Here is a 12459-nt window from a genome sequence, read left to right as displayed (position 1 = left end):
CCGAGCGGGGGCGGCCGGGAAGGGCCGGCGGCGCCGGGCGGCCCCGCCCCGCTCATCCCCCCGCTCCCCAGGCCGCGCTCCCGGCGGGCGGCGCCGCGGGGTGACGGGCGGGTCTCGGCCACAGCCGAGTGCGGCGCGTCAGTTCCGGCGGGGAGCGCGGCGCGGCGCGTGGGTCGGAAGCGCCGCGGCGGCGGCGGGGAGCGGAAAATGGCGACGGCCGCGCAGCTCACGGACGAGGAGCTCTTCTCGGAGCTGAGGCGCTTCGGCTTCTCCCCGGGGCCGGTCACCGAGAGCACCCGGCCCGTCTACCTGAAGAAGCTGAAGAAGCTGCGCGAGGATGAACGGGCCGGGGCCCGCGGCGGCGGCGGCAACAAGACCCGGAACAGCAACAACAATAACACGGGAGCCGGAGCGGCGCCGGGCGGAGGCGGCGGCCCCGGGCGGGCGGCCCCGGGAGCGCGGCTGGCCGGCGCCGAGCACCCCTTCCTCCCCGGGACTGCCGCCGGAGGCGGCCGGGGCCGCGCCGCACCCCCCGCCGGGGGCAGCAAAGTGCTGCTGGGCTTCAGCTCGGACGAGTCGGACGCGGAGAGCAGCCCCCGGGGCCAGGCCGGCGGCAGGAGGGAGCGCGCTGCGCCCCTCTTCCGCGGCCTCAGGCCCGCCGCCCCCCACGGCGCCTGCGGCGTGAGCAGCAGCTCCCCCCCGGAGGAGGCGGCCCGGCGGAAGCCCAACGCCTGGTGGGGGGCGGCGGCCAGGAGACCGACGGCGACTCAGGGTCTGAGAGAGCTCGGGGACGGCGAGGAGGAGGACGACGACGAAGAGGAGGAGGAAAAGGAGAGCGAGCAGCAGCGGTGGAAGAACCGGACCGTGAACGGGAACCGACTCCTCTCCTACGGAGGCAGCAGGGACAAGTACTCGGACTCGGAGGAGGAGGAGGCGGCGGGGGTGAGGGCCAAACAGCAGGAGGAGTCTGCAGTTCGCCGGCCCAGACGGAGCCTCAGCAAGTCGCCTGCTCCATTCATAACAAGCAAATGCGCTGCAGCCGGCGCTGGCGTGATGGAGACGGGCCAAGAAAGGGCTGGCGGAGGCTGCGGTGCTGCTGTGCTCGTAACGAATGACAGGGCGGCGGGGGCGGCTGCTGCCGGCAGTCTAGACAGGGGCAGAAATCAGGAGGAGGAGGCGGCGGCGGCGGCGGGGGGAAGAGGAGGAGGAGGAGGATGTGAAAATCTGGACTCTAGTCCTCCCAGCCCCAGATACCGCATTGGCCTACCCAAGAAATCCCCGTCAGTATTGCTGTTGCCACCACCGCTCACGGACGTGGACAGCGGCAAAATCACTGACCCTCCAGGCGCCATTAGGAAAGCGACCAATAACCATGTTCTCAGCGGTGCTCCTGGTAGCTGTAATGTTGAATCCAGGATTTATTCATCTACTAATAGCCTTCCCCCGGGTGGAACCACCTCCTCCCTTAGACTCAACCACTCCAATCATACGGGTTCAAATCATACCTACCTGAAAAACACCTACAAGAAGAATCTCTCTGAGCCCGAGGAGGAGCTTCTCCAACAGTTCAAAAGAGAGGAGGTATCCACCACTGGAGGCTTCAGTGCACATTACCTGTCCATGTTCCTCTTAACTGCTGCATGCTTGTTCTTTCTGATACTGGGATTCACATACCTGAGAATGAGAGGTTCTGGAGTAGCTGAGGATGTGGGAGCCAACAGTAAGTATTAGGTGAAGGGTAAGAGGAGTTTCTGCAACTGGATGTAACAACTGTTAATGCGCCTTTGCGTTCCCAGACCTCCCTTACTGAACAGTTCTGGGTTCCACCTTAGTATAATCTCTCTTTAGAGGATGGTGCACAGAGAAATTATCTTTCCTTATGTATGTGCTTTGCAAGCTGGTGTAATAAGCTTGCAAGATATTTGAGGATAAACTTAAATCCCAGCATACCCTGCAGTAATCTGTTGATAACTTATTTTCTAGCAAGTTTTCTTCCCAAAGCAGTTCTGTGGGTTTTGTTCAATTTAGCAGGAGTATGGTTAATAGAGAATTGGCGAGGTAAGACTTTACGTTAATCTTGCAGGAGTAAGTGCACAGTTAGATACCTGGGATTCCTGCAGGGCTGAGATTTGGCTGTAGTTGTTTGGTAATGAAGCAAGTTGTTTTCATTCATGTGTGCTGAGGCTTGAAAAGGATCCTAGGTTGAGATGATGTTGCACACGATGACAGATTTTGTGCAGTGAATGCTTGATGTATTGTGTATTGTTTTCTAATAAATGATTGCGTCTAAATTTAGTTGATAATAACGTTTATACATGAATTACTGCTGTGCTTTAGTCTGAATTTCAGAGCATTCTTTTTTTTTTTTTTTTAAATACTGAATTATTTGGGAACTCCTTTAACATGTAGAAGTAACTTGGAATGGATTTAAAACCTACAATTTTTGAAGAATACCAAAATGGAAACATACCACCTGAGGGTGGTGATTCATGCTAATTCAGTTCTTGGCTGTTTTGAAATGGACAGTGGAGATTCTAACATCAGAAAGAAAAACCATTCCATTGCTGTCCTGGGTTTTCACTGCTTCTGGTGAGAAATTATGCAAAAATCTGGTTTTGGGATGTAAGAGTGTTAGAAAGTTCTTGGCAGCTTGCACTTTTCTTGAAATGATTGAGGATGTTGTGGGGTGTACAAGTGGGGCAAGTGTGTACATTTTTTTTTACGGAGAGTAGAGGATTTATGTACTCATTTGTGGACATGTATACAGTGCCTTGTAAGGAGTGATCTGACTATTACCTTGGGATCTGCTAGATGTCCCAGGGCAGCCGTGTGGGCTGGCTTTTTTTTTTATTCCCTTTCAAACTTTGTTCATTACATTAGGGTAGCAGAATAATTTTAAATTCTGTTTAATGCTCTTTGAGGGGTGGGGGTGGCATGTAAGACATTTAGTGTTGAGGAAGGACGGTAGCAGCAAGGACTTGGGGATTTGCAGTGGTTTCATTGCAATGGTCCACGTGGCTTTTAAGTCTTGTTCAGTCTTGTTTTTTGAGCTGGCTGTGAACATACACAGGTGGGCTATAATTAGACACAGTGTAGTGTGACTCTTAGGACTACGTATACTCTGGTCAGCTTCTGGCCATAACTGATAGAGACATGCCTACATTTTCTTATGTATGGATAAGCTGTATTCTTGTACTAGCATAAGTATTATATGCTGCATTTGGTCTTGAAATATGATTTTAACCGGAGAAGATCTGTCAGCCTACTGGGGTAAACTGCCAAATTCAGTGGTTGAGTTAAAACTGGCTTGTCTTCCTGTTTGGTAAAAGGTGAGTGTTTCAGCAATGCAGATTGCAATAGTTCTTAAAGTTCAGAGTGGATTTTTTTTTTGTATTGAAAAAAATTTGTTTTGGAATGTGTGAATGTTCCTATAGAGCATGTGGGATGACTGTGTTGAGTATATTGCTCTTAAAAAGTTAACCCAGCCGGGACTGTTACACAGGAAAAATTGTGTTCTTCTTAGAGGACCTTGCTTAGGATAGGCTGCCTAGTCAGTGCTCTGGTAGCCCAGTGTTGCTTGGTAGTTCAAGTAAACCAGTTCTTGGCCTGTTCTTACTTGCTCTCTTTTCAGTGGAACTCTCAAAAGTGGATTTCCTGAAGAATCGTTCTGGCAATGGCACTTGAATTTCGTCTGTGCTGCTTCCTCACAGCCCCAGGCTTCGCTGCAGCATAACAAATGGGAACGGGAATAGTGTCCTTTGGCAGAAGCAAACAGCAGGTTTTGTGGCTAGCTCCTTTGATAGAAAGAGGAGCAGGCCACTTCTTTTAAGCAATGTGGGAATGAGGAGGGACTTACCTTGCCCATATGTTTAGCACGTGCTTACTAATTTCCTCTTAAATCAACATATGGCACAAAAATACGGTGGGTCTGTAGAACGGGCAAGAACAGACAAGACAGGCTAATAAAGACTGATGTTTACTGCAAAGGGGGAGAACCCTGTCTTCCTAAGCTTAAACATCATCTAAGTGAGTCCTTTGACTCTTATGTTTATATGGGTGTATTGTCTGTTTTTTTTAATAGAAGCAGAAATGATTCATACTTTTTAATTAAAATAGTAGTATATCTCAAAAACAGCCTTATCATTTAGGCTATTGGATATTGGGATTTTTCTGTCTTTTAGGTGGTTGTAGGTTAGATTCTGTTGGGTGACAGTGATTTGATAGTGGAAGAAAATCAGCTATTTTAAACTCCAGTCTGTGTCATAAAAACTTTTAGTGTTCAGCGGAGTTGCAATATATGCATCTAATTATCATGCTTACTATGATAAAGCAATAAAGACAGTTATTTGTATATTTGGTGACTTCTTATTTTAAATTTGCAGGGAATGATGCACAGTGAGCTTAATGTTGGTTTTCTTAACAGTTAAGTGCTTAAAATGAAATGCAATCAAAGTAAGGTGATAGTATGTTTGAGACGTTGAGAAATACTTATCACAAAGTACACTCAATATCAACACTTAAATATTTGTCAATCTAAGAACAGAAGAGATGTGTCTGATGAGAGGGAGGCTTAAAACCAGGTGTTGGAGTTGAATTTAGGCCAGGTGGAGTAACATAAGTGGGAAGGGGTGAGCAGAGTATTTCACAAGAGACTTGTTACTTACACTTACATTTTACAAGAGACTTTTGCATAGTGTTCAAATGCTTTTTTATGCAGTGCTCTAAAATAGCTACAAAGTGCTTCAGTTTTTTCACATGTAGCATAAAAAAATCAGAACTGGGCTAATCCTTCTGTATCTAAGCTATAAATGTCACTGGAATTAAGGTTTTTATGCATTTTGCTGTCTAAAATATAGATAGGGTTTTTCTTAAACCCACTGAAATGAACTGCTCTTCAAGCTCACTTGAAAGACCCAACTAATGCTAGTGCCTGTTATGCTTGCTGTCTCTGACAGTGCTACATTTGAAAAAGATCAGTTTAGGCTTGGTGCTGGTAACCTCGTTCCTTTTGCTCTGGCTGTAAAGCATGTTTTGTTTGCACCTGCCTTCAAAAGACCATGGGATTGTATCAACTTCTTGCCAAGCCAACATAATATTTTGTCAGGAAAATGATACACTTTAGTCTACTTCCTAGGTTCTTCAAATCCTGAAGAGATGTGTGTGTATCTCTTCCAACTCCTGTGGTTTTGTGATGTTGCTCTGAGCATCTCTAGTGGCTGTTCCTGGAAGTTAATTCTAAAGTTGTTTTTAATGAAACGTTGGTAACAGTATCAGATGGGTTGATGTTGCTTTCAGATATGGTTCACTTTCTTTCTGAAAGATGTGGGTGCTAGTACAGATACTGTTGAAATCTGTCATCTGAAATAGATTGTATGTAGGTTACTTGCACCATTTCTGCTCCAGTACTTTGTCTGGGAAGCAGTTGATGTGACAAAAGAAAAAAACCAGAACAGAACAAAACCATCACAACAAAAAATGAATCTTGAAAGTTTCAGGTAGGTCTTGTTTAAAGTCTTATTTTCTTATAAGAAGCCTTTTAAAGTGACATCTGTTGCTAGCAATTTTGGTCTTTCTATGATACTTGTTACAAAACAACTGCTAGGAGGATAATCCTTACTATATTTACTAAAACTTGTGTTTTTGAAATGTTAATTCAGGGAGCCTTAGCAGTTGTGCATATTCTGAGTGTAAGCTTAAGCAAATCACAATTCTAAGAGTTTTATTCAATTCCATTGATGTTCCTTTGTTCTTGAAGTCTAAATCTCTCAGGTGTTAAAACTTCCATGGAATTTTATGCAGGGAATTTAATTGCTAAGAAGTTAGACTTGCTGTATAAAAGACAAGATGATGACTGTTAAGCTCACAGGCCTGGAAATTACTGTTGAAGTGCTGTGGTATTTCGCAGATAACTGTTATAAATTTACTTAAGATCACCTTCTCAGAAGAGTCTATTCTTTACAGTGTTGGCTTTAATAGAAGAAAAGTAGTTGTGGATAGGAAATACTTATGGAAGAGGACATAATAAGGGGAAGGAGAAAAATTAAAAGATTTGTAACATTTCTGTGTTGTGTCCCTATTAACGTTACCTGTGCTTTGCAAGGGATACCCTGACTTGTATTCGACAATGTAACAACTTCTATTGAAATATTAGCATGTTGCTGTTTCACTTTCTGTATATTGCTTTAAATCCTAGTTAGCAAGTATTTCTCAACTAGGTGTTATAAAAGAAAATCCTGGCGTTTTTCTTAAAGACTAATCTCTGTTGTAGCAATCTCAGTTCTGTGGTTTGATGAGTTTTGGATCAAGATCAGTAGATCAAACAAGAAGAATCCCTAGGCTGTCTTCATAAAGTAAAGCCAGGCAGAATAGTTAGATTTCCTTAGGATTCTTGGCAATTCTAAACTCTCATCTTCCTTATGGTATGTCAGAAATTATTCTTTAAAATGAGGAATAATTTGGCCTTTTATCTAGGGAAGTTGAATAATTATTATGTTGTGACTTTCATCTAGGAAAGTCTAAGTAATTGCTATGTAGTACAAAATAGCTCAGCTGACAGCTTCAAGTCCTTCCTAAAGGATTATAAACAGTCTATTCACCTTTGTAATAGATATGGAGTATAAAGAATAAATAAGAAAATTGCTCAGCACTGTTTGAAACAAAACTGATGGAAATTCAGAATTCCTGTTTTTAGGGAGATAGTGGTAGTTGATACTTTGTTCAGAATATTTATGACTACTTTGCATTCATGTGCTTAAGTGTGCTGCTGTTAGCAGATGTGCACAGAACATTCCTTATGCCATTACTGTAGATTCTTATTATGACATTTTTTCAAAGTTACTGTTGGAAGCCATGAGTTTTTTTGAAGTAAGTAATGGAAAATCTGGACTAGAATCACTTGCCTGGGGACCAGGGATGCAGAAAAGCTCTGACAGGAGTCAACCTGTTTTCATTAGATATCAAAAAGTAATCAAAAGTTTGCACTGCATTCTACAGTGCGTAGTTTTCTCAAAAACAAATTTCGTTTCTAATGTGAGAATGGTGATCCAGAATCTGAAAGCAGATCTGGTTGCAACTTTTACATTTTAAAAAGCACTAAAGACTAGAAAGGTGTGGGAAAGCAAAAAGCAGACTTGTTTCATTTGTTAAGAACCTCAGTCAACTCTAATACTGTTCAAGTGCAATACAGATATTTCTGCTTAGGACAGATGCCTAGAGTGATAATGGATGCAGTGGAAATATTTTAAAGAAGAGCCCATGATACACAAGGACTTAAATTTTTGCCTTGTAGGAGCCCTACTTAACACTGTTTCAGTTCACAGTCTATAGTTATCCCAGTACAGGAGGAGAATCAGGCCTGCAGTCCTCCTATCTCTGGGATGCAATTGTGTTTCTAAAAATCATTTATATTTAAATCCTTTTGAGATCTGTGTTTCATCTGAGAGTAGTAGGTTTCAAACTTTAGCTTGACTGCTTACCCAGCTAAGCTGGCAGGAGTTGTAGAGTTGTACCCAGCTGATCCCTGTCATGCTTCTGGACTTGTGCTTCAGTAACAATATGATCATTTGAACAGGCCAGAACTGCTGCTTGAGAAAGTTGCTTCACTAAAAAGCTTTGGCAAGTAAATTAAGCCAGTACAGTGTTTTTTTGTTGATGAAAGTGCTATTCCAATGTTGTGGAGAATCACGGAGTGTTGTAATCATGAGGCATATATTCCTTTTGCCTATATAGTTCTTGTGAATGTATTCTCTGCTAAAATTAGTTGTCTGTTGTGATTTGTGTTAGGTTGAGGGCAATAAGTTTACTCTGGTCAGTGACGGTGAAATAAAAAAAAAAGGTTTTTTAAAGGAGAATCTCTTCATTAGTACTTTGTCTTGTCTGCCCTTGGCTCCTTCTATTTTTCCTGGTGGATACAGATTTGTGGAAGAAGGTAGCAGTGCCTTTGCTGTGATTATAGTAAATAAGGACATGGTGTAGCTCAGGTCTTGATCAAAAGTAACCTTGGTAGCTTCTGCCCACTGAGTCATTCTGATACAGAAAAGCTTGTCGAAAGGGGCAGTGGTACTGATGGGAAGAAGTATACTGATCTGGGCAGGGATAGATTGAAGAACCACTGCACATCATAAAGCTGAGCTCATGTAGGTTCCTTCTGTGTTAGAAGGCTTGCTAGAGTTTGTAATGTTCAATGTGGAGTCCTATTGTGCTGTACCTCCCACAATGTTATTTAGTGCTGTTTTTCTGTTCTGATTATCTGTAAGCATGAGAAGTACTTATGCTTTTACATCTGCGTATGTAAAAGCAGGTGTGGATAAAAGAGTAAGGCACTATGGGAAATGGGGAATCTGAGCTTTGCTAAAGGATATGTTCATGTTTGGGTACTTTGTGTTTTGCATATAATAATAAATGCATGTTCATTTTGATATAAACTCAAAGAAACTAAAAAGGTAGTGTTGAGAACACCAAAGAAGCTGTACTGCTGCACTGTTTGTACAGTGACCTTTGAACCAGGAGTAGACGTACCAATCTTTTGATTACTCCTTAGAGCTCATTCATTCAGAATGGGCAGGTACATATGCACAGTTTGATTTGGTGATCCTGGGTGTATTATGATCAATGCCTGTTAAGTTTTGCTTCCATCTGAGGTGGTACTCCCTGCAGAAACACTGTAGGCTGTGTAGTTTCAGTCGTTCACATTGAGCATGGATGTGTCGGCATACTTTAGAATTGTGCAGTGCGGTGGCTTTTTATTTATAATTTTAAACACTTTATTTCTTTTGACATTCAGCTAGAGAACCTGCTTATTGAACTAACAGAAATGTGCAGATTGAGTACAAATGCCCATGAAGTGTAGGGGGAGGAAAAAACATGAGAAGTTAAATCCACTTGTTTTATTCTGCTGTGTAGGATGCGTGGTATTAAAGTGATGCCTTTTGAGGGAGAGCAGACTGGAGGGAAATTATATAAAAGTAGCAGCCCTGGGAAGGAGCTGTCCTGGTAATTGAGGACCTAAGGCCAAATAGGGGTCTGCCTATTCCTTCTGTAAGGGAATGAGTTAGCATGTGGTATCCTTTGCCATTCAGAAGATGGAAATGTACTGAGCTGCTTACACAAGCCTTGGGATCAGACTAACTATATGGCCAGCTCCCTTAGGTACGAGATACGTGGTTTGAGGAAAAGATTAGGATCTTATTCTGTAAACTTTTTTTTTCATAGTTCAAGCACTGACTTTTATGCCACTGTGTAGTGACCTGCATAGTACAGAGTTGTCATGTGCCAAAGGTGTGTTTTATTGCCCCTAGTGTTTGAGATATTGTTAAGACTCACTTGTACTTCCTGTCTTCTTTTTTTCCTGTTTCTCTATGGCAAGTGAGTTTCTTGCCAAGAAATGTTTTGGATTTTCTTGTTTTTTTCCTCCTCTCTAGATCCCCCAGGGTTAGAAGTATGCACAGTACTGCTAGAAGATTCATCACCTTAATCCACAAACTGATGATGTAACCTTTTAACTAATAGGCATAACCTATTTCATTAATAAACAGTGATCATACCTGTTAGTTCAAGTTCAGTCTTAGTTCAAGCAGACTCTTCATCTGAGTAAAGGATAATGGTGTGTTAGTCCAGTTGTTCCCTTTGGATAATTTTTGTTTGAACCAGGTAGATTAATCAAACAAATCATCAAACAAAAGCAGTTACTATGGTAGACAACCTGAAAGGTTTAGCCAGCTCTTCAGTGTTAGTCTGGAGGAGTAAAAATGGAAGTAACTAAATATTCCCTGGTGTTATGCATGTCCAGTCTAGTGTTATGTTGTGTATTAACTGCTGAGCGCATTCTGATTTTGAGCCCTTCTAACTTGTACAGTATGTGGTGAGCAGTTTTCCTTCTTTTCTTAACTACTGTGGGTACTTGTGGTAAATTGTCTGCTGCTTCCTCCTCATCTTTGTCGTGCCAAGAGACCTGCTAGCAACTCCCTCTGTATGTCGTGCATGGAGCACCTGTTTTCAGTGTTCTGCTGTTGTGTTCAGGCATGGTAAATGCCTTGTTCAGCAGTTCTGCTGCTCTTAGTGCAGCAAGCACTGATAGAACAATGTGTGCTGAATGATTTAAAGGACAGAGGTGCAACAGAACCCCAGTTTTAAAAATGAAAAATTCCTGTGATCTGTATCTTGACTTTGTTCCTGATCAAAATGTTACCTTTGGATGTTGTAAACTGTTCATACTCTTATTAGTACTTTGTAACTGAAGTCTGTCTGGAAGAAGAGGTTATAACTGTGATTTTATTTTGGAAACTCTTCAAGACAGAAATCCTTATGACTTGTATGAAATCACAGGATATTTGTATCAAGACTGGGCCCCTTGGCAGAGTGACAGTAGATTCAATATTTAATTGCAGCTTCCCATTGATTCTTAAACCTTCTGTGTTTCAGTAACACTTGCTTTATTAGTTTGCTTTCCACTTTGAACTTTGGAGTTTGAGGAAAGTTGAATGCTTCCTAGTTTAACATAAAACATGTTGTGTTGCTATGCTTTCAAGATGGAGTTTCCCCTTTTTTCTAAATTTGTGTTCATTTGCAGAAGTGGTGGGTATTTTTTTAACCTTATAAAATGTAGGGAGCTAAAATTGTTTGGGAGAGGTGCAGAAAAATGCAGAATAGCTATTTCAGAAGACTGTTCTGATTCTCTATCCATAGTAAAATGCTGGTATGTGTCTGAAGTCTAACATTTCTCCTGGTAATGTTTTGCAACTGCTTATAAGAGCAGTCTTAGTGTGGTGGGTTTTTTATTTCCTATATATGCACATTAGCCTGTGGTGAATACTGCGTGTATGTGATTTTAATCTAATTTTTACGATGCACGGCAAGTGAACTTTTGGGCCGTTTTCCCTGATAGAACAGAGACAACTGTTTCTTCTATTTGTAATATAATGCAAAAGAGCATGTGTGCAAATACTGTTACTAAAAAAATTTCCTTAAATATTCTTAAGAACGGACAGCTTTTATAATTTTTAGGTTTTTTGATCACTAATATGAGTACTACAATGAAAATAATGTTATTATTTAGTGAAACTGAATAATCTGATGAGAAGCTTTCCCAAAACACTTGTGTCTCTCCTTAAATATGAATTAAATTGGCATGACATGCAGGAGCACCTTTCAACATTAAAGTCTATTCTAACCAGCATTTAAATAGCAGGAGTAGATGGTTATTTTGTGGTAATTTTTTGGGCTTTTTATTTTTTTGTTTAAGTAGTGAAAACTCCAAAGAGAAATTCTGGTAGGTCATATCATTTTACCTGAAATAATGAAGACTTTTATTTTCAGAGCTGATGGAAAATGTGTCTGAAGTATGTATCACAAATATGATTTTTAATTCTTTTGGAGGGGAACTTTGTCAGTAGAAGGGAACAACATGAAATTGTTGGTTATGTTGTCAATCGTTACATCACTTACTTGGAAATAGAATGAATTAAAATTATATTGGCTGGAAAAATGATCAATAAAAGAGCTTTAAACTGAGCCAGTTGAAAAAGTGATTAGATATTAAGGAAAGGTTCAGCCATTTGTAGCATTCGCTAATCCTTGTGGCACATTATCTTCAAAATTGACACAGCCAAGGAGTATTCAAACTGTAATGGGGTACTCATAGAAATGTAAAAACCATTTCCAAAATGCACAAAGATGATCCATATAGAAGGAATTGCTGTATGATTTGATGTCTTAATGTCAAAGCAGAGAGATTTAGCCTACTGGTTTGAAATGGTTTCTACCTGAGTTAGAGAAATATGGAGCTGGAAGGTAATGCAAAACTGCTTGTCTGTTTTGAGCATTGAATAATTGCAGAGAGGAAAATAAAGACAGGATTATTTTGTTTAAGGAGTTTGAAATATGGAGCTCTGGAATAACGTTTCAAGCAATAACTTGTTTGTTTGGTATTTTTCTGGCATTTTAAGGTTTAGGAGTTCAGAGGAGCAATGTTTTAGAATTATTCTTGACACATACATGGTATGTCACTGGGTGAAGTCACTCCTTGATCCTAGACTTAGAAAGTCTGTTAGCTGACATTGAAAATTCTTGAGTTGTAAAATTACTGAAAACTTGTTTTGAGATCATGTTTTCTGATAGCAGTGCTTCTACTATTGTTTCTTACTCTGGTAGCAGTATATTATCCAGCTGATGTGTTTGTTTTAGTAGGAGAAAAAATCTGATGGAAAGCATTAGGTTATCCTCTTACAGAACACATCTTTGTAAGACAGATATTGGAAATGTTACTACTTCTCTTTTGAGTTTAGTCTGCTTGTGGCTTGTGGATGAGGAGGAGAAAAGTACTTTACAGGGAGAAGCATTCTTGTTTCTGCAGAAGCTGCTACCTTGGAGGTATATGTCATAGTGCACAGTCCCTGAATCCTGTGGGTGAATGGTATTTGATGCTTTGTGGCATCACACTGAGAAACGAGCTGCTTACTGGTT

The 12459-nt window shown here is 41.5% G+C and overlaps 1 protein-coding gene across 2 annotated transcripts in view; it reads left to right on the top strand.

The window, feature by feature from the left end:
- The first annotated feature begins 207 nt into the window (after positions 1-207).
- LEMD3 (LEM domain containing 3) overlaps positions 208-12459 on the top strand; it is a 41251-nt gene continuing 28999 nt past the window's right edge. For both annotated transcript variants that reach the window (XR_009274744.1, XM_058804652.1), the window contains exon 1: positions 208-1720. Coding sequence is in view for 1 of the 2 variants with exons in the window: in XM_058804652.1 (XP_058660635.1) it covers positions 208-1720 (1513 nt within the window). In the remaining variant the exon portion in view is untranslated. The remainder of the gene's footprint in view (positions 1721-12459) is intronic.

Source organism: Ammospiza caudacuta, chromosome 5, assembly GCF_027887145.1.
Source record: "Ammospiza caudacuta isolate bAmmCau1 chromosome 5, bAmmCau1.pri, whole genome shotgun sequence".
Taxonomy (NCBI): domain Eukaryota; kingdom Metazoa; phylum Chordata; class Aves; order Passeriformes; family Passerellidae; genus Ammospiza; species Ammospiza caudacuta.
This window is presented reverse-complemented; position numbering and strand designations above follow the sequence as displayed.